The 23,294-nt window shown below is 42.6% G+C and overlaps 1 protein-coding gene across 2 annotated transcripts in view; it reads left to right on the top strand.

The window, feature by feature from the left end:
- The window catches only part of camk1.S (calcium/calmodulin-dependent protein kinase I S homeolog), a 120,713-nt gene that overhangs the window by 84,579 nt on the left and 12,840 nt on the right, over positions 1-23,294 (top strand). For both annotated transcript variants that reach the window (XM_018259392.2, NM_001086810.1), the window contains 6 exon segments: positions 544-675; positions 15,231-15,305; positions 15,637-15,775; positions 18,834-18,960; positions 21,233-21,308; positions 23,098-23,210. In XM_018259392.2, the coding sequence (XP_018114881.1) occupies positions 544-675; positions 15,231-15,305; positions 15,637-15,775; positions 18,834-18,960; positions 21,233-21,308; positions 23,098-23,210 (662 nt within the window).

Here is a 23,294-nt window from a genome sequence, read left to right as displayed (position 1 = left end):
GGTCTGTGTAACAAGCTTAGGGTTTAACTTGGAGTTGCTTGCCCTTGTGTGCTTGTATCAAATTAATGCTCTGTTTAAAGGAGAAGTAAAGCACCAAAGCAGTTTATTGCCAATAGATTAGCCACAATAGTACAAGCTATAACACAAACAGCTCTAGAAGTTCTCTCTGTTTGTTTAGGATGACAACTGCCATATTAGCTTGGCGTGACATCACTTCCTGCCTGAGTCTCTCCCTGTTCCCTAATAGCTCTGGGCTCAGATTACAGCAGGGAGGGGAGGAGGGAGAGAGGAGCAAACTGAGCATGCTCAAGCCCTAGCCCTGAAGGTTAAGCTGAAAACAGGAAGTCTGATACAGAAGCCCATGAGTACACAATAGAAGGAAATAAATGCTGTGTTTCTTTTGACAGAGGACTCAGAGCAAAATTACTTTGAGGGTTTACTGGTGTATTTATATAGACCTTTCTGATAAAGCTTACTTAATTGTAGCCTTTCCTTCTCCTTTAAGTGACATTTAATATCTGTCCCATGTGTTCTTCCCTACAGGGGTGCTTTCTCTGAAGTGGTCCTGGCAGAGGAAAAGAAGACACAGAAGTTGGTAGCCATAAAGTGTATTCCAAAGAAAGCCCTGGAGGGGAAAGAGACCAGCATAGAGAATGAGATTGCTGTGCTGAGAAAGTAAGTGGCCCCTTGGCACATTTGGCTTTAGCTAAAGTTTAGTGACCCGTTGGCACCGCCTATGACAGGGGTCAGCAACCTTTACTATCAAAAGAGCCATTTTGCACCCTTCGTCCACTAAAGAAAAATAGTCTGGAGCCGCAAAACATATCACAGTTTATAAACTTTTAAAAGTTTTAACCTTTTTTTAATTTTAACTGTTACAACATCAGAATACAACAAACAGAAGTGTGTATGTGTAGGCCTACTTTGAAATAAATTAAACACTGAATATCCCTATTAAATGTTCGTCTTCTCATCTGTTTAATGTGACTTGTGTTTCTGAAGCTCCATGCTGATCTTCCCTCTCTTGTCTTGAGTGTGTGACCGCTGTAAGGACCATGAGGAATCATCTTGCTGCGGCTCAGTCTTGCCCGTCACTCCTGGGACGTCTATACAGCCCTCGCACCTGCTGGCGGCTTCCCGGTCTCACACTCAAGAAGCCGCCAGCAAGTGCAGGGGCACCTAGATGGCATCAGGCCAGGACTGGCAATCTGTGGGTTCTGGCAAATGCCAGAGGGGCTGCTAGAAGGTGCCATAGAAAGTCAATATTTTGTGGGCTGGTGTGGGCTGATTGGGCCTCTGTGTACCTGAAATGCCAGGGCCTATTTTAATTCTCAGTCCGGATCTGGACGACATGATGGCGAAAGCCGCAAGACAGAGCCGCAGCAAGCAGGATGAAGAGCCGCATGAGGCTCCAGAGCCGCAGGTTGCCTACCCCTGGCCTATGACAATCAAATGGCATTTTCTGTTGCAGGCTGGGAAGAGGCTGATGCTACTTTAGAAAGACTAGTTCCTAGTCAGAACTAGTTAGAAAGGTTGCTTAGAGTACATTCAAGTTAGTGGGCGCTGAACGATCGTGTATCCAGGGTCGGACTGGACCAGCAGGACCCCGGGAAAAAACCCAATGGGGCCCCTGCCGTCCCAGACCTGCTCACCAGATCGGCTGGTCCCCCCAAAAAAACTATATGCAGCACCGTGTGCCGCTATTTGCACATGCACGGGGGCCCCGGAAGTTTGAAACCTGGTGCGCCGCCAAGGTCCAGTTCGACCCTACGTGCATCTGTCCGACGTCTGTCAGAAAATGGATCGATCGGGTTACAAAGTTTTCATCGCTCACAGTGAAATTTATCCATTGTCCAATTGTATGCAGGGCCAAGCAGGCAGATACCCACAGTTTCCTGGCTTCAGCTATACGATATCACTTTAAATGGTCTTTTTAGTTGATCGACGAATCATGTGTTTCCAGATAAGCTTGGTCCTACAATAATGAAAATACTTTTTAAAAATCTTAACATCTATGGCCACTTTAACTTTCTTAAAAAAATCCATTCAAAGGTGAACTTTCCCTTTCAACTCATATTTTCTTTCTATTGCTGACCACTCTGTGTAACCCTCTGTGGTTCCTTATTGTTCTAGAAGCAGAGAAGAGATGTGCTGAAGCCTTGGCAGATCAGTAAACCATTGTGCCCATCTGCCAGGCAGACCTGGACTGGCAACCTGTACATTCCGGCAAATGTCATATAGACAATTCAGTGGCTGTTTGGGCCTCTGTGTACTTGAAATGCCAGGGCCTATCTTGATTCTCAGTTTGGACCTTCTGCCAGGGTTAATGCCTATGATTTTGTTGCTTTCTATTGAGCAGGGACCAGAGAAACACTCAGGGGTTTATCAAAGAGTGAAGTTAGAGATCACCACAGTCCACTAAAGTGAAATACCGCTTCTCTCCATTCATTTCTATGGGATTTTTAAAGGTGTATTTATCAATGGGTGAAAATTCACCATTTGATAAATACGCCTTTAAAAATCCCATAGCAATGAATGGAGAGAGGCGGAATTTCACTCTAGAGGACCGTGGTGATCTCTAACTTCACTCTTTGATAAATATACCCCTAAGGTTGTTATTGAATGGAGTTGTGTCCTTTCTAGGGATGCACCGAATCCAGGATTCAGTTCGAGATTCGTCCTTTTCAGCAGGATTCGGATTCAGCCGAATCCTTCAGCCCGGCCGAACCGAATCCTAATTTGCATGTGCAAATTAGGGGCAGAGAGGGAAATTGCATGACTTTTTGTCACAAAACAAGGAAGTACAAAATGTTTTCCCTTTCCCACCCCTAATTTGCATATGCAAATTCGGATTCGGTATTTGGCCGAATCTTTAGTGAAGGACTCGAGGGTTCAGCTGAATCCAAAATAGTGTATTCGGTGCATCCCTTGTCCTTTTCAGATGTTTCTCGTATCAGTACAGATGGTTAACGTATGTCGTCTATACCTGCAGTTTGTTCTTTAATCCCTATATAATACACAAAAGCCATGAATATCCTGTAAATTATATCCTTATAAACGGTGAGTTCTGATGTCATCAGTTATAAACGGTGAGTTCTGATGTAATTTCTGTCACATGACTCATTGAAATTTGTGTATTATAATAAATAAAGTACCCCCAGTTGTAAAATATGAGGATATTAGAAGTTACCTCGGAGTTTCATGACCTGTATAAAAACACTCGGCCTTCGGCCTCGTGTTTTTATATGGTCATGAAACTCCTTGGTAACTTATAATATCCTTATATTTTACAAGAGGGGGTACTTTATTCACTATATAATGCACAGACTGGAGTCTCGCTCATACACTACACATCTGTGCCTGTATTATTTCCACCCTGTTTGTTACCAGCCCAAGTGTTTGGTGGAGAAGAAAAAAGCTCATCACCCTTACCCTGTATAAGATTGCAACATTTTTTTGAAATATTACTGCTTGTCTTTACTTGTTACTACTGTAGTTACTAGGAACTTACTCGTTTTTGGCTGGTGTCCCAGTACAGGTTATATTTCAACTGCTTTACCTGTTGGGTTTTCCAACATTGACCCTCAAGCCAGTAATTGAATTATAATGGACACCTGGAAAGACCCTTTGAGAGAGGACCAACAAGTTGATGTGGATTTCAATGACATCAGTTTCTAAACTGCTTGATAGATACCCGGCCAATTTTTGGGCAGATCTCAGGTATTCAAGCTGTAAGAGGCTCTCCAAAATGCTGGGTTGAATTTGCAACTGTATTTGTCTAGGCTTAAAGGGATGGTTCTCCTTTAAGTTAATTTTTAGTATGGCCAGTTCTAAGCAACATTTAAATTATTGATTTTCTTTATAATCTTTGAATTATTTGCCTTCGTCTTCTGACTCTTTCCAGCTTTCAAATGGGGGTCACTGACCCCATCTAATAAGTAATAAGGGGCCCACCAAAAACCCTTAGACCAGAGGCCCACTCTCATTATTATTTTCTTTGTCTCCTCACTCAACCTCTATTCTACTATTCTACTATACTTTTCTTTACATACTATAACCTATTATTCCATCTATTTAGCCTCTTTTATTCTCATAGAAATAGAGAATGGCCATGAAATAAGCCAAATGTTTAGAAGCAGGAGGGCCACTGACACCTGGGCCCACCAGGAGTTTTCCTGGTATCCTGTGGGCCAGTCCAACACTGCTATTAAGTAAATTCTCTGTAAGGCTACACATGTATTGCTACTGCCAATTTTTATTACTCATCTTACTATTCAGACTCTCTCCTATTCATATTCCAGTCTCTGTGTTTAAATCATCTCATGGTGACTAGGATAACTAGGACCCTAGCAACCAGATTGCTGACATTTGAGAACTGATGAATAAAAAGCTAAATACCATATATACTCGAGTATAAGCTGTCCCAAGTATAAGCCGAGATACCTAATTTTACCTCCAAAAACTGGGAAAGCTTATTGACTCGAGTATAAGCCTAGGGTGAGAAATGCAGCAGCTTGTGGTAAGTTTCAATCAAAAAATTGAGGGTTTCTGCTCCCATTGGAGGTGCCGGCATCTCGTTTTTGGATTCCGGCGACCATTCTTGGATGCCGGCGAATATTCTTGGAGACTATTCTTGGATGCCGCCGTCTGTTCTTAGGCGTCGGCGACTATTCTTAGACTCCAGCGACTATTCTTAGACCCCGCGACCGTTTTTGCGCTTGACCCGAGTATAAGCCGAGGTAGAGTTTTTCAGCATATTTTGGGGGCTGAAAAACTCGGCTTATACTCGAGTATATACGGTAACTCAAAAACCACAAATAATAAAAAATGAAAGCTAGTTGCAAATTGTCTCAGAATATCACTCTCTACATCGTACTCAAAGGTATGATGGCATACTATGACTCTGGCATACTCCCTTATATTACCAGTCCTTCCTATATTGTCATGATCCTAATCACTAACTAACCAGGACCCGGACCTCAGCATTCCTCTTCTTCAAAAAAATGCATCACCATAGGGCACTTTACTAGTGATGGGCGAATTTGCGCCGTTTTGCTTTGCCGAAAAATTTGCGAAAAGTCCCGTGAAATTCACGGCGCCGGCGTCTGTTAAATTTTTTTGATGCCGGCGAATTTTCGCTGGCGTTTTGCGAATTTTTTCGTAATTTTTTCGTGCAAATTCGCCGCAATTAAATTCGCCCATCACTACACTTTACAGCTAATCCTCCATCTTTAACATGGTTCCCAGACATAATATTCACCTGTTAAAGCTTAAGACAAGTGCAGTACAGTACTGTGCATGGGAATGCCTGGGAAGAACATGGTGGTCTGGGTGGTACTGTACCCTAGACCTGTGTGTTTTGGGGGTTTTTTTTGAAGAGGAAGAGGGTATCAGGTTAATGGCTGGAATGTTTTCTTACATTTACCTTTAATAAATGTTGTTTTTTTTACGACATTGCTTCCTGGTCCTGTTTATTTCCATTTTCTAGATAAGGATATTAATGTGTAACCTGTTTCTTTAGAACTTCTCACTGACGCGCTGCTGCAACAGGTGTCACGCATTTCACGCTGCCAGATAAAAGCCTTCATTTATAGCCAGTAATAAGGACCTGCCCTTTTGTCAATATACATAGTAATACGTGTGTGATCCTGGCCCGGGATTCCTGGCACTGTGTAGATCCGATATGTAGTTCATATATGAGATATAATCACTCAAATTCACTGGAAAACCGTTTATAGAATGGGTCTTTGGTTCACTGAGTGCGTTGTATGTGGTTTACATCCAAGAACACAGATCTGCCTTAGCCTATAAGGCTACAGAAATGTGCCAGCTTGGCTGTAACTTTTACACCAGTACAGGTATGGGACCTGTTATCCAGAATGCGCGGGACCTGATGTTGTCCAGATAATGGATCCTTCTGTAATTTGGATCTCTATACCTTATTTCTACTAGAAAATCATGTAAATATTAAATAAACCCAATATTCTGGTTCTGCTTCCAATAAGGATTAATTATCTCTTAGTTTGGATCAAGTTCAAGGTTCTGTTTTATTAAAGAGAAAAAGGAAATCAATTTTTAAAATCTGGATTATATGATTATAATGGAGTCTATGGGGCAAATTCACTAAGATTCGTAGTTTCGCCAGCGCTCCGCAAATTCACTAAAATCCGAAGTTGCGCACAGGGTTAGCGTAAGGTTGCAAAGTTGTGCTAGCGTTGATTCGCTAAGTGAAGCGAAGTTACGCTATCGAAGGTTAATTTGCATACGGCGCCAAATTCAAATTTCAATGGAGGAATACGTACAATCACTACAAATGCCTGGGAAACCTTCAAAACATCAAATACTTTTTTTTTTTGCCCTACTCATGTGCCCACTGTATAGTTAAGTTGCCATGAGTTAGGAAATGTAGGGGGGAAGGAGGGGAGCCCCAAAAAAATTCCCGATCTTTTTCAGCCTATCACCCATAATATAGAAAACACGCCAGCATTTTTTGGGACTTAGAAAAAATTTGAACTTTTTTGGAAGCAATCCCTATCTACTCTATTGCGCTTCGCCTGGTCTGAGGTGGCAAAGGAAGTCTAGCGTAAAAGGTAGCGTTCAGTACACTGCGCGCGGCGTAAGGGTGCGGTGTAACACTAGCGAATCTAAGCCAGCGTTCGTTAGTGAATTTGCGAAGTAACGAAAATGCCCATCGCTAGCGAATTGACGCTAGCGTTCGGCGCTTAGTGAATTTGCCCCTATGAGAGACAGCCTTTCTGTAATTCAGAGCTTTCTGGATAACGGGTTTGTGGATAACGAATCCCATACCTGTATAGTGCTAAGAATGACAGTAAATAGTCACCTCTAAATCTCATCCTTATTGGCCTTCTGGGTTGGACCCATTTTGATTGCTGTGAGTGACAAGGTTCCCCGCTATTTGGGAACCTCTGCTTTAGGGAATTTTTTGGACTCCATTAGTTGATGACTTAATAAGGGTTCACTGCCAAATATCACCCTAATCACCCATAATGCTAGACCTCCAGAAAAAGAGGACTTTTTATTCAAACTGGCCTTCAGCCGCTGTAAACTACCAACCCACAATCCATTGTTCTGGGTTCCTCTGGGGAAGGCAGGCCCACTGGGGACCTGTGTGGGGACAAACCAGTGGATGTGGTTGAGCAGCATGAAGGCATATTACAGCAATGTTTAAGGGAAATGTGAGTTTGCTCTCCTAGATATACCCAGTAGCCCAGTTTAAAGTCCAATTAGGTGTTAATTTTGGGTGAGCACTAGTAATATGGATAAGACATTATTTCCATTTATCTTGCTGTCCAGCTTGGAGGCTTGACTAAATATTGGATGGCAAAGGAGAAATTCAACCCAAGTCTAAAAATCAGTGGTTTAGAGAAAATGGCCTTCTATTAGCTGCTCGGCTTCCCACATGCACAATCCCCAGCAATGTTCCCTCTAAAGCTGGCCATAGATGTTGAGATTTGATCCGATCCTCATCTTCTCAGAACAATCGTACGAATTTACCATAAACTAAAAAGACCAATTTGCCAGGAAAACAAAGGGGAGCTGCCTGCTTGGCCCTGCAAACATAGATACATTGCACTGGGACCGACAAAGATTTTTTGACCTGGCCGATCAATTTCCTGACAGATGTCGGCCGAAAAATCGTAAGATGTACGATCGTTCGAGTCCCACTAACCGCGCGATAATTTCGAAGGATTGGTCAGACTTTCCTAAAATCGGTCGTTCGGCAAGAAGAATCGTCGCGTCTATGGGGAGCTTAAGGTGTGTGCTCCGCGAACACTCAAATTTTGAGGCCAGTGCAAACAAGAAATTATGGTGCGCACTACTAATAGTACTAATTCCGACACATAAGCACGTAAGTTACAAATGCGCCCACAAAGTAATTTTTTGCGTAGAGAAGGAATTAGAGGGAACATTGCTCCCCAGTAGCATGGAACCAACGACCCAGTCCAACCAATGTAAAATTAAAAAAAAAAAGTTTTTTTGTAAGGTGAACAACCCCTTTAAGGACAAGCAAGAGATTTGCTAGTGTCAGGAGCAATCTGCCTGCCAGCGGCATTCGTAGCCTTCTAGTATTGGTACATTTATATCTGTTAGTATTGGAAGCAGTTGGTCTTCCAGTTGTTTGCTCCTCTTTATTGGCATCCACAATCTTTCTTTAGACTGATATTTGTGTGTTTAGGCCAGTTCTGCCCTTCCGACAGTTAAAGGCTTTGTATGTTTCTCTGCTTGTGATTCCTCTGTTATCACTCTCCTTAAACTACTCCATTGCTGCATCTGCTGTTATTGGCAGCACTTTCACTGTTCATCCTCCTGTCGTTTGTTTATGTATAATATAGAAAAAATACCGTTTCATCATGCCAGACTCCGTCTGCTTCAAACGAACGCGCTCAGTCAGTAAATGGCACAGAGGGGAACCCAATTCCCAAGTGCGAGCATTGTGCTCCATCTCTTTCCTAGAGAGTCGCTACTGTTTGTGTTGATTGTTATTACCACTAACCCGGGAGCTACCAACATGTATCACTGAAGTGGCACAGCAAATATATATATCAACCTCTGGTATTGCCAAGGGTTCAGTTTGCACCATGTTGTGCCATTAAAGGAGAACTAAAGCTTAAGCAAAGAAGTAGCTAGAAATGTTGTACATTATGTTTTGGGCTTCTGTACCAGCCCAAGGAAACCATAGCCCTTTAGCAGTAAAGATCTGTGTCTCCAAAGATGCCCCAGTAGCTCCCCATCTTCTTTTCTGCTGATTCACTGCACATGCTCTGTGCTGCTGTCACTTACTGAGCTTAGGGACACACTCACAATATACAGTACACATAGACTAGAAATGTCACGATATAAGGCTGATTAGTAATTAATACACATAATTACTACATGGCAGCACAGAAACCAGTGCAATTAGCATCAGAATTTAATAATCAGCAAACCTGTAGCATCAGCTTATATTACAGGGGAAGCTCATTTTCTGCTGGATAATTAGTGACGAGCCCTAAGCTTAGCTTCTCAACAGCCAATCAGAGCCCACTGAGCATGTGAGTGTCACAGACACTTTCCAAGATGGTGACCCCCTGTGACAAGTTTGAAGTCCTGGATCATTGCTGATATTGACAAGCTGAAACTTTAGGCTGGTGCAATAAGTTCTGTATATAAAATATGGCTTTTTTAGCAATATTAATTTTTAGGGTTTAGTTCTCTTTTAAGGGGGATAATATACTCCACTTTCTGAGTGCCTGGACTGGCATTAATATTTGCCCAAAATGTTTGGGATCCACTTCTGCTGTCCTGAAGAAGCTCAGGATATACCTATTATTAGATACTTCTGTACTATACTAACTCCAATTCATAATAGCAGCAGATAGTGTTATGGTATGGAGAAAAATCAACCACCGCCTATTATGATGTTCAATATGTGGTCCTGCCCTAAAATTAAACTATTCTGGAGGGAGGTCACACATTTTTTGAACAATAGATTGAAAATTAAGATACAATTATCTCTGTGTTTCGCTCTATTAAATTTAGAGAGTGATGGGTTTTTCTTTACCTTCCAAGCCAAAATTTATATCCCATGAAAAAAAGACACTGACAAGTTTATTTTTGGCCTCTACCAAAAAAAGCTTTATTAAATTTTTGGTTACATAAAGAGTGTCCCTCAGTGTCGGATACAATTTCTTATATGAACCAACTTAGTTGGCACGAAGCTTTAAAATCAAAATCAAATGGGAGAAGCTCTAAAGAATCCTTTAAACTTATATGGTCTCCTTATTTTGAGTCTTGTGTTTCTTATACCAAAGATCAAGTTTTAAGGTTTCTCCAAATCTAATTAGGATGATAACTGTACAATCTGATTTTCCTGAAACAATGGGCTTTTCTATCTTTCTTTCTTTTCTTTTTATTTGTCCTCACATCCACTGGTTTAGTTAAATTTTTCTGTATTTAATAATAATAAATTAATATAAATTAATAATAAATATATTTTAAAATAATGTTCAATGGTAGTGAAAACATTTCTGGAAAATCTATAGGGTGAGCCAGAGAAAAGGCTCCTCTGCTAGATTCTAAAGCTTGGAATTGAGAAGGATTATACGGTTATAATGTTTTTAAATGTCCAAAGTTGACCAGCTTTTGAGGTTATGGCAGACAACAACAGTGGAAAGGGAGCAGATTGGACATCAATGGGTTGGTGAAGAGTTGCCCAATTTAGTGGAAACCTTGTGCAATATGAAGGCTCAATAAGAAGAAGCAAATTAAAAATATCTGAGAACAAAAAAAGTGAAATTTAGCCAGAAAAACTAGATTTTTCTAGCTCTGATAAATCTCCAGTTTTATTTCACCTTCCATTGTAGTGTCCCCTGCCCGACTCATCCACCCCATGCAGTCCCAGAGTAATAAATCCTTGTGTGACTTATATTTTTTCATATTTGTCTAAACCTGAGGATGATGACGAGGAAATCTCTCATTTACCCAAACAGCTGTAATGGCACAAATGATTCCATGTAATGCACTGAACTGTGCCAGCTGCCGGGATTTATAGGGATTGTCTTTTCTCATTTAGCCCTTGGATTACCTCCTCTTGTTGTGTGTTGCAGAATCCCCTCTAAGCAAGACACCCCCCCCCCAGCCAGGGGCTTATTCTCTGCACCGCTGAGCTCCTCAAAGGTGTCTTGCCTTCAGCATCCGTTGTACAATGCTCCTATATACATTTGCACCTTCCTTATTTTCTATACACTTCCTACTGATGAAGTTCTGTATAGGAAATACATCTAGGTGGCCTATTTATAAAAAAGTAGGATTCTTGTAATGCATTAAATTTCAGTACAATTCAGCAGGAAATAGTTCATCTATTTATAAAGCCTCAGTGGAGAAATAAAAGTGCAAAACAACAGGAGCTTCCTTATTTTCCTTACATAAAAGAGCCATTCCGGAATTCCACGGAAAGATATTCTATTATTTTGCACCACTCTGTACTCGGCGGCCAATGAGATCAGTGGGATCAGTGTATTATAAATCCTCAAGTATTAAAAAAAGACGATAATAAGAAACACAGGCTTTATTTTATTCAAATTTTCCCACAAATTATTTCAGGAATTTTTAGTTTCACAGCTTCGTATCAGTAACGTTTGCTCGTGGTGACAAATCACAGAAATAGCTGGTGCACACTTTAATTGGATGGGAATTGTATTTTTATTGTATTTTTATACCTTTGTCATTTTATTCCACGCGTGTATGTGCCAAACTGAGGATTTCGTTTGGTATTTGGAATGATTTAGAAGTTGGTTTGGTTCTGTCCCTATACCTCCTGGGCCCCACTGCAGGGTCTGATTCCTCTGTAGTTACGCCCCTGCAGGGTACCCTCTGTTACTGTAATTGTATTGGTTCCTTTAACAAACTCCTATAACAGTAGGGACCCCCTAATGCTAATATAAGACAAGGTGCTTAAAGAAGAAGGAAAGCTACAGAGGCCGTTTATTGCCAATAGATTAGCCACAATTGTGAAAGCTAAAAGACTATATTTATTCTGCAGAATGATTTACCATACCGGAGTAAACAGCTCTAGACACTTGTCTCTGTTTGTTTAGGATAGCAGCTGCCATATTAGCTTGGTGTAACGTCACTTCCTGCCTGAGTCTCTCCCTGTTTTCATATAACTCTGGGCTCAGATTACAGCAGGGAAGGGAGGGGGAAAAGAGAGAGGAGCAAACTGAGCATGCTCAAGCCCTAGCCCTGGAGGTTTTGTCATGAACGCTGCCGCCTGGAGCTCCGGGCAGCGCGTCCTTCGCTCCCAAAATGGCAGACGCCTCTGACACGGGATGATGCGCCAGCGCCGAATTGGCTCCAAAATTCAAAATAAAAGTGCGCCCAGTACTCTCCATCACTGCCCAATTATAGGATCTGCTTATTAGTGTTCCTGGGTGCTTTATTGTAGTTATTCTAGACTTTGAACCCTGCCTGGACTTTGATTCTGACCCTTTCTGCCTGCCATTGAACCTTGCCTGGACTTTGACCTTGTATTCGCCTTAACCTTTGCCTGTACCTTGAATCTGAACTCTGATCCTAAAGGCTTCCTTCTTGGTCCTGACTTCCCCGCTGGAAGCCGATAGTCCCCCTTGACAGGTTTAAAGTGGACCTGTCACCCAGACACAAAATTCTGTATAATAAAAGTCCTTTTCAAATTAAACATGAAATCCAATTTCTATTTTTTATTAAAGCATTCATAGCTGTTGTAAGCTCATTTAAACATCTCAGCTGTCAATCAAATATTGTCTGCCACTCCTCTATGCCAGTGGCATAGGGGTGGGGCAGACAATTACTTTCACTTTCTATTCAGCACTTCCTAGATGTCACTGCTCTCCCCACATTCCCCCGTTCTCTTTACCATTTAATTGTGTAGCCAGGGCATGGGGATGGACATTGGGTCCCCCATTCTGGTGCAAAACAAGATTCTGAGATGATACAAGGCTTATCTTAATAACACAACATGGCTGCTGCCTGCTATAATTTTGAAATCCCAGACTGAAGGAAGCAAGATTCAAATAATTTATATAGTGTAATTAAAGTTCATTTTGCTTGACTGATGTGATAAAATAGTATTTGGAATAATTTTTTTGGGTGACGGGTCCCCTTTAAGCTGCAAACAGAAAGTCTGATACAGAAGCCCATGAGTACACAATAGAAGGAAGAAATGTGGTGTTTCTTTTGACAGAGGACTCAGAGCAGCATTACTTAGAGGGTTTACTAGTGTATTTATATAGACTTATAGCTTACTTAATTTTAGCCTTTCCTTCTCCTTTAATACATTACCTCCAAAACAGTCTGATGTGCTCTTGCCATTGGCTGTCATGGAAACTGCCTGTCGTCACTGGTAGAGAGGATTTTTCAGCAAAAAAAGTGATTTCCAACCAAAAACTGCCTGTACCCGCACTAATGGATGCTGTACATTGGAGGAACTGGTCATGTGACAGTAGCCTAAAAATCTGCCCCACCATTAGAGCGCATGGGAAAGCATTGGGGCTTATTTACAGCACAATTTGAATCTAAACAGTGATGTTTCTATTTGGGGAATTTAAACCTTGTTTGGGGATACCTCCCAGTGGCAGAACTAAGAGCTTATAGGCCCCGGTGCAAAATGTTGTGCCACGGATTTATAGAAGATGAGCCCCACAAACAGGGACAAGGAGGGGGCAGCAGTGGAGTTGTAGGAGTAGAGGCTTGAGCTCCTGCTGCAGGAGATAATGAGAAATAGAGAAGGAGATGCATCTTTCTGTTGGAGGAGGTGAGGGATCAGTGTTTCTCCTGGGGGATGTGTGTGGGGCCTGTCGATGAGAAGGTGGGAGATTCTGTCAGTGGGAGAAGTGAGAAGCTACAGTCTATATATCCCTAAGCCCAGCTGAGCCCTTTCTATAGGATTCATATGAACTCTAGGCTGCACCTTCCAACCCCTCCCCCAGGGTGCATTACCTCCTTATACACTAATCAACCCTACATGCCTGCAATTGGTCACCTTTGACTCAGATCCACTGTTGTTACTGGCTGCTCCTGGGCTGTGTATTCCTGACCCATAATCTACACTTTCCTTTCTCTCTGACCATCCTACACCTGGGCCTCCTCTTACATACGTATTTGCAAAGAGAACAGTCTCTCACACATTAAAGAGACGTGACTCACAAGTACAAGTTTCCCCTTTGTTTTAATCACTTCATTGACTTTTGTCCTTCGTTTCCTTCCCAGAATTCCCTCTGCTTTCCGTACAACAGAAATGCTTTTATATAACATTGACTGCTGTGGGTTTTGTTAAGGTGGGAAGGATAGTATATAGGTATATCCAGGTGTTGGGAGCAATGTCATTGCATTATGTGTCATATGACAATGGTGGGGAGATGGCAAAGCAGTTGGTTCTAGTGGTGCAAACAAGTCTTTGCTTGATTTGGATATTTGCATATTGAGTCTCTGGGCCAATTATTCAATCCATAAGCAGATCTATGCAGGTCAGGGGGCCTCCACACATGGGAGAGAGCCACATCATTGCGGTCATCAGAAGCCCCCCATACATGGGAGAGAACCACATTAGTGTGGGCATCAGGGGCCCCCCATACATGGGAGAGAACCACATCAGTGTAGGCATCAGGGGCCCCCCATACATGGGAGAGAACCACATCAGTGTAGGCATCAGGGGCCCCCCATACATGGGAGAGAAACACTTCATTGTGGGCTCAGGGGCCTCCATACATGGGAGAGAAATACATCAATGTGGGCATCAGGGGGCCTCCATACATGGGAGAGAAATACATCAATGTGGGCATCAGGGGCCCCCCATACATGGGAGAGAAATTCATCAATGTGGGCATCAGGGGGCCTCCATACATTGGAGGGAAACACATCAATGCAGGCTCAGGGCCTCCATACATGGGAGAGAAACACATCAATGGGGGCTCAGGGCCTCCATAAAGGGGAGTGGACCACATCAGTGTGGGCATCAGGGGGTCTCCATACATGGAAGAGAAACACATCAATGTGGGCATCAGGGGACCTCCATACATGGCTGAGAAACACATCAATGCAGGCTCAGGGCCTCCATACATGGGAGAGAAATACATCAATGTGGGCATCAGGGGACCTCCATATATGGGAGAGAAACACTTTATTGCGGGGTCAGGGGCCTCCATACGTGGGAGAGAAACACATCAATGTGGGCATCAGGGGACCTCTATACACGGGAGAGAAACACATCAGTGTGGGCATCAGGGGACCTCTATCCATCAGAGGGCCACATCCATGCGGGGCCACCCTACATGGGTCACTAAGCTGCTGGCTTAGTTAAAAGGGGCCAAACCTGAAGCTTTTGTCAGGCAGTGCATGGACAGCTTTAGGGAAGGTCTGCCTAGTGTTAAATCACATTATCCCAAAAATGATGAACTGGTGCTAAGAAGTAAATGGGATCAGAGTCTCTGTGTTCTCTAGGGATTTGCGCCTCTAGCTGTGCCTCGTTCTACTAACTTTAACTTGTTTGTAGTTTTTCCTAATGAGCCGTTCCCAGTCTGACCTCTCACTAATGATTCACGTATGCTGAATAAAAAGGACGGTTCTGTATTGTGCCAGATTTCTTGGAAAGGACAAAAACATGACAAAGGGTCAATAACAATTAGGCAAAAAGAGTGAATCAGGGACCAAACAGAGCCACTGATGTGCTGTTAACCCTTTCCACTCCTCCATAGGATCAAGCACACTAACATTGTGTCACTGGAGGACATCTATGACAGCCGGAGTCACCTATACCTCATCATGCAGCTGTAAGTATTACTCTTTTATATGCCTTGCCTGCCCCCTACTGGTAACAACTGAGTATTTTAGAATAATTTGTTCGTTATGACACTATTATTATTATTATTATTAACATGTATTTATATAGCGCCAACATATTGCGTAGCACTATGACATTGTATTTTGGGGCTAATAAACAGTTACCCCCATGTGCCATTATTTGCTTTATTGTTATTAATGATTTAGTTATACCGTGCGATACATTCAAATATCACAATGGGCACGTAAGGAGGGTATATAACAACTGGTTGATACGGCATGTTCTGCATATTCATAGGTCTTTTTCTTTTCTCTCCCTAGGGTGTCAGGGGGAGAGCTGTTTGACAGGATTGTGGAGAAAGGTTTCTATACAGAGAAAGACGCCAGTCAGCTCATCAAGCAGATTTTGGATGCGGTCAAGTACCTGCATGATATGGGCATTGTGCACCGGGATTTAAAGGTACAGCTCTACAGTAAAATGAATGCACTTAGTGCTTTGCTGCTTTATCTATATATTAACACACTGGCTAAACCTGTAATGTAGGTAAAATACACTGCCTGGAGTACACATATCAGTAGCTTTAGGGCACTGGCATAAAGGGTGGTTCAAATGGCTTTGCTGCCTGCCCACCAAGCACCTAGCTTAATCAAATACTCCTCCATATACTTCAATGGTAGTTGCCTTGACCCACAGGGGTGTAACTACAGAGGAATCAGACCCTGCAGCTCCAGGGGGTCCCATGAGATAAAGGGGGCCTCACAAGGCCCTAATTCATGAGCAATTTCAACATATATTGGTAAAAAAGGACAACCTCTGGATATTTTGGGGGCCTAAAATTAATTTGCTGGGGGCCCAGTCAGTGGCGTAACTAGACCCCTTAGGGCCCTGGTACGTAAATTTACAACTGGGCCCCCTACCCCCCCATGTGACAACCCCCCCCCATGCATATATATGCTGCTGGTTTATAGTGACAGAGAAAAAGAAATCAATCTGAGAAAGACAACTAGTCTTTTAATACAGGTATGGGATCCGGAATCCCGTTATCCAGAAAGCTCCGAATTATGGAAAGGCCATCTCCCATAGACTCCATTATAATTAAAATTATTACCTTTTTCTTTGTAATAATAAAACTGTATCATGTACTTGATCCCAACTCAGATATAATTAATCCTTATTGGAAGCAAAACCAGCCTATTGGGTTTATTTAATGTTTACATGATTTTCTAGTAGACTTCAGGTATGAAGATCCAAATTCCGGAAAGATCCATTATCTGGAAACTCCCAGGTCCTGAGCATTCTGAATAACAAGTCCCATACCTGTACTCAAAGGATATAAGCACAGGAGTCTAATCTAATCTAAAACTTGAGCCCCAACCTTCCTGCAGTGCCCGGCACCCTGTGGCAGTTTCTGGGCAGTTTTTGCAGCTCAGATCCCTAAGCTGTTGCAGAACCTCTTGTGCGTCATGCCGATCTGTAGGCAATTGGGATTGAAGACTCCATGCATCTAATCCAACGGCAGCTCCTGCCTGCACCTCTTCTTGTGATCGGTGAAATCATTAAGACATTATGGCATCAGCCTGGCCGGTGTAAGATCTGTATTAATTGCATCCTCAGTATATTCCCAGAGACACCGGCATTAATATTCATTTGTTCCATAATTAGTTCTCTGCTTTGATGCCATCGGCAGCTTGTGGGATTTGTCTAATTGCAGCGCCTGGTTATATCCCCCCCCCCCGGTGCAAGTGATTCCCTCCCAACCACCCACTTATGGCCAGAGAAATGCGATATTCCAGGGAAATTCTTAGCTAACCTGATATTCTTTAGCTGCTATTGTAATAGAGAGATCAAGAATAAGTGGGGTTTATATTTATCGTGCAACCCACAACAAAGCCTTCTATTATAATAATGATATACTGCTATTTAATGCTCAATTGTTTTCCCCAATATCAGGGTGCGCCCAGCGCCGGATTTCTTTGTGGGCCGCCCCTAGGCCACTCGGTCCGACCAGGCGGCCGCGCGGTCCTAGCGCCCGCCTACACATCCCCTTCCCAGCGCGCCGGCGAAAAAACGCCGGCGCAGCTGGTGTAGTTGAATGGGGGCGCACACGTCCCCATAATGCGGCTGGGCGGCATGCCGCCCCTATTTTTTACCTTGCCGCAAATCCGGTCCTGGGTGCGCCTTATTGCCTTATTATTTTACCCTAAGATGAAAAAGCACCCAGTGTGCCATCATCCTTAGGGTGGGAACTGCTGTATTGTTTCCCTTGATCATTGGTTTTCAGACTGTTTTGTTTTATTGACCTCCACTCTTTGACCAAGACCCTCCTTACCTAGTACCAAAGTTACAGATATATAACACACTGTTATACAGTATATCCCTTGAATATATAGGGTAGGATCCTGCTACCCTAGTCCTAGACCTTGGAAGCATTCTCAAATATAGGCCGACAAGAGCCTGTTTAATGGGATACTGGCAAAAAATGTTTTTTTCAAAACACATTAGTTAATAGAGCTGTTCCAGCAGAATTCTGCACTGAAATCCATTTCTTAAAGGAGAAGGCAACCCCCTGGGTGCAAAAACCCTCCGCCCTCCCCTGTGTTGCCCCCCCTCCCTCCTCCCCCCTGGCCTACCTGTCCCGCTGGGCAAATGCCCCTAACTTGTCTACGGAGTTCACTGACGCCATCTTCTTCCAAGCGATCTTCTTCCTGCTTTGACCGGCGCATGCGCAGTAGGAGCATTTCGCCGGTATGGATCTACTGCGCATGCGCCAAAAGTCACGAAAATCGGAAAACTTTGTGACTTTTGGCGCATGCGCAGTAGATCCGTACCGGCACTGTACTGCGCATGCGCCAAAACACCAGTCAAAGCAGGAAGAAGATCGCGTGGAAGAAGATGGCGTCTGTGACTTCCGTGGACTCGACCTGCACAAAGGGGTAAGTAACAAGTTTGGGGCCTCCCCCCTGGCCTACCTGTCCCGTTGGGCCAGGGGGGAGGCCACAAACTTGTTACTTACCCCTCTGTGCAGGAGGGAGGGGAAGCAACACAGGGGAGGGGGGAGGGTTTTTGCGCCCAGGGGGTTTCTTCTCCTTTAAAAGAGCAAATATATTTTTTTATATTTAATTTTTAAATCTGACATGGGGCTAGACATATTGTCAGTTTCCCAGCTGCCCCCAGTAATGTGATTTGTGCTCTGATAAACTTCAGTCACTCTTTACTGCTGTACTGCAAGTTGGAGTGATGTAACCCCCTCCCTTAACCCCCCAGCAGCCAAACAACAGAAAAATGGGAAGGTAACCAGTTAGCTGCTCCCTAACACAAGATAACAGCTGCCTGGTAGATATAAGAACAACACTCAATAGTAAAAGCCAGGTCCCACTGCGACACATTCAGTTACATTGAGTTGGACCCCCCAGCCAGGTCCCTCCAGAGGCCAGTTAGTTTCCATTCAGTTTAAATTAAATAGGGGTGTTATTATAGAAAACCTCTTACCCCTTTATTGTATCTGTTTTCTCCTCAGCCGGAGAACTTGCTCTACTACAGTATAGACGAAGATTCCAAAATTATGATCAGTGACTTCGGCCTGTCGAAGATTGAGGGTTCTGGAAGTGTGATGTCGACTGCCTGCGGGACTCCGGGCTATGTTGGTAAGTTCCTTTTAATATAATATGCATGGAGAAACTCTTAGGGTGTTTCACTTACCCTTCCTAATAAAACTGTTATCTATCCTTAAATGGGAACAATTGCGAAAATTAAAATTTAATAGAAGCTTCATACTGAAAAAATAAACTTTCTAATTTATAATCATTTAAAAATTCTGTACCGTTTCTGAAATAATCAAGTTTATCTTCACTCTCCCTCTCTCAGCATCTGTTTCTCTTCATTCAGCAGTTGGGTGTCAGATGAATGATCCAATATATCTTATAGGGAGGCTCATTTTAGAGCTCATTTTAGAGCTCTACATATTAGAGCTCACTCTATTAAAATCACCAGACATCATGTCTCTCTACATGCAGGATTTGTGCAAAAGGCAGTTATTTTGTTAGATTTTGGTTTTACTGGAATCAGTTATTTGAGGGAGCTCTGATACATCTGCTTGAAAAGGAAGCCCCCCCCCAATAAGATATATTGGATCTAACTGTCAATGAATATCTGACACCCAACTGCTGCATGAAGAGAGAATGAAGAGAAACAGATGCTGAGAGAGGGAGAGTGAAGATAAACTTTATTCTTTTAGAAATGGTACAGAATTTTTAATTGATTGTATTTAGAACATTTTTTAATTCAGTATGAGGAAGCTTATATGAAATGTTCATTTTAATCCCTTTAATGCCCAAGGTGTTTGCTCCACTGGTGTAATTCCAACAGCAGAGAAGTATCTTCCTCTTAATGGTAACCGTTATCAGCAGCAGTAGGTGAATTGTAACTAAAGACACCAAAATAGTGCATGCAAAGTATTTTCCAGGTCTAGCAACCCACAGCAACTTAACTTATTAGAAATTTGCTTTGAAACAGTTGACCAGTAAATGTTGCCATCAGGGTCCAGCACCAAACTCTTTTTTTTTTGGGACCCACCATAAACCATAATTTTTAATTATCGTGTGTTGAAAATATTTATTGGTCAGCGTCTCACTGCACATCCTTATAACTCCTGGGACCCTCATCTCAGAGGCTGATTCCTCACTACGCATTGGTTGGTTGCTATGGGTTACTAGGACTGACAAATCCCCTTAGAGTTTTATATGATCACATACAGAGGTAGAATATGTACAGGTTATAAAGTACAAAATAACAGGCTGGAGGTAACAAAAGCATAATGTTTTCACTCAGGACTTGGGTGTAATATTCAGGTTTCCAATGTTTACACCATTGTAAGGCACTCACAGACTTGAATGAACTGGGGCCCTTTGCTCTTTTGGGTCTAAATTCCTAAACATGATGTGTCATTAGTTGCCCTGATTATTATTGTGTTGATAACCAGTGGTCCCCAACCAGTAGCTCATGAGTAACATGTTGCTCTTAAACCCCTTGGATGTTGCTCCCAGTGGCCTCAAAGCAGGAGCTTATTTTTAAATTCCAGGCTTGGAGGTAAGTTTTGGTTGTATAAAAACCAGGTGTACTGCCAAACAGAGCCTCAATGTAGGTTGACAATCCACATAGAGGCTACCAAATGCAGTGTCGGACTGGGATGCCAGGGGCCCACCAGAAAACCTTACACTGTGGGCACACCTTAGACCATGGACTCACTTTCCAAACTATTATTCCTCCTCTCCTCACTCAACCCTTTATTATCCCACTCTTTTATATCTACTTAATATATTCTTCCATTATTAAGCATTTGTTTCCCATAAAGAAATAGGGAATGACCATGAAATATGCTAAATGTTTAGAAGCAAGAGGCCCACTGATACCTGGGCCCACCGGGAGTTTTCCTGGTATCCCGGTGGGCCAGTCCGACACTGACCAAATGGCCAATCACAGCATTTATTTGGCACCCCAAGAGCATGCTCCCCAACTTCTTTTAATTCTGAATGTTGCTCACTGGTTCAAAAGCTTGCGGATCCCTGATCTAAACCGTTATATATGAGGGCCCATACACAGGCTATTTGGGTCATAAAATGCCAACCTTATAAGCAAGCAAGTGCCCAAAACTGAGAAATACATACCATAGAAGGGCAGGAAAGAGAAGAAAGCACAACACTCTCTTGGGCAAGAAAATGATGGAGGACTGATCACAGTTTGGGGTTATGGTATATTTTGCTTTTGCTTGGGCGGCCTTTGACCTATTGTTCTGAGTAGCCAGAGGGCAGTCCTATATTATCATAATGAACTATATGTGTTTATAATCATTAATAGTTATTTTAGCCTTTACAAGAAAAGCTGGTGCACTGCAATTGAATTTTTCCCTCTTTCTCACAGCTCCGGAGGTGTTGGCTCAGAAGCCTTACAGTAAAGCTGTGGATTGCTGGTCGATTGGTGTCATAGCATATATACTGTAAGTACTGCCCCACTACAATATGAGTAGTGATATATCCACTCATATATATATCCGACCCTGCACGACTCTTCGTTGGTCGGGGTTGAGCTCTTCTCCTGCTCTCCCCGCCCACCACCTTGCACTGCCGGCTTCCGACTTCCAGCTTCTTTTATAGATACTGCACCTGCTGGCGACGCCTCTTTTGTGACATCATCGACAGGTCGGGTCTATAAAAGGAAGCCTGCGGGCAGGCGCAGGTGGAGGGAGGGTTGGTTTTCGGGCGAGTGCGGGTCAGGAAAAACCCAACCCGCACATCGCTACCGCTCACTGCATTGAACATTTAAGCCCAGACTAACACACATCAGATAGGTATAAACAGGGAAAGTACACTTTTGGCAAACAATACGATTATATCTGTTCATATAATCGTTCTCCGTGGATGGCATATCGTATGGTAAAACAATTGTCAGACGATCGTTTAACGATACGATCGTTCATCGCAGAATGATAAAAGTATGCACGTGTATGGCCACCTTTACACTGTATTAACTGGTAATAGCCTGGATCTATTGTACTCATTCTATTTAAATGGGTTCTTCACCTTTACATTATGATGTAGAGAGTAATATTCTGAGATAATTTGCAATTGGTTTTCATTTTTTATTATTTGTGGTTTTTTTTTAGCTTTTTATTCAGCAGCTCTCCAGTTTGCAATTTCAGCAATCTGGTTGCTAGGGTCCAATTTACCTTAGCAACCATGCCATGATTTGAATGAGACTGGAATATGAAGAGGAGAGGCCTGACTAGAAAGATGTGTAATAAAGAGTAGCAATAACAATACATTTATAGCCTTACAGAGTATTTGTTTTTTAGATGGGGTTAGTGACCCCCATTTGAAAGCTGGAAAGAGTCAGAAGAAGGAGAAAAAAAAAATTAAACCAGTTAAAAAATAAATAATGACAACCAATTGAAAAGTTGCTTCGAATTGGCCATTCTATAACATACTAAAAGTAAACTTAAGGGTGAACCACCTGTACTGTAGTAATACAGACTATGACGGTATCACACTGGGTCTTAGAAGCTGGCCCTCCCTTCACAACAATAATAGATTATGACAGTGAGGTTTTTATTAAGGCTCATAATTGAAATAAAGTTGGGTTGGATGGGCAATGTCCTAGGCTGGGCCCACTAGGAATCCCTCTGTTACACTGGTAGGTCAGTCTGACCCTGGAGTGTTGGAACTGCAAGTATCTAGTATCCATTTCTAGCAAAATATATGTTAATATCCACAGTTGATATACTTTATAATTATAATTTACAGTATTTCACACGTTGGGCACAACCAGACTTTGCCGAAGTCAAGAAATGGGCAGTTACAAAACAATAACAACTGAGTGGATACTACACGGATATCAAAAGTGGTTTATTACTGGAGTGCCAGACTTTGAGACATGTCTCACTCTGGAAGGGGTAATAGTAGGGAAGTGTTTGATTGTAAGTATAGGGGATAGCCCAGAGGTGGGCATTGTGTGTGTTACTCAGTTATGTATTGTAAGGGGCAGACAGGGGGGAGGAATATAGATGTAACGACAGGCGGCAAGGACTGGGCTTGGCAGAATTTCCTGAGACTGTGCTCTGTTCCATGTGAGTGCTCGCTAGTTGAGCAATAAAGTGCGTGTTCTTGTGCCCGTTTGTGCTCTAGCACTTGCACCTGGGTAATATAAATGACCCCCCGTGTATGTTAGGGAAATCAATGTAATACATCGCACATCTAAGGAGACTGACAAATTTAATCCCCTTCACCCAGACTGTGTGGTTACCCGCCATTCTATGATGAGAATGATGCCAAACTCTTTGAGCAGATTCTGAAAGCCGAGTATGAGTTCGACTCTCCGTACTGGGACGACATCTCTGATTCAGGTAACTCAGGATTCACTGATTCGGTGATCATTTCATATTAATGATTTTTATTTATCATGCACCAAACTAGAACATATCTACATA

Source organism: Xenopus laevis, chromosome 4S (genome assembly GCF_017654675.1).
Source record: "Xenopus laevis strain J_2021 chromosome 4S, Xenopus_laevis_v10.1, whole genome shotgun sequence".
Taxonomy (NCBI): domain Eukaryota; kingdom Metazoa; phylum Chordata; class Amphibia; order Anura; family Pipidae; genus Xenopus; species Xenopus laevis.
Note: the sequence above shows the minus strand (reverse complement) of the source record. Positions and strands in the feature narration are given on the sequence as shown.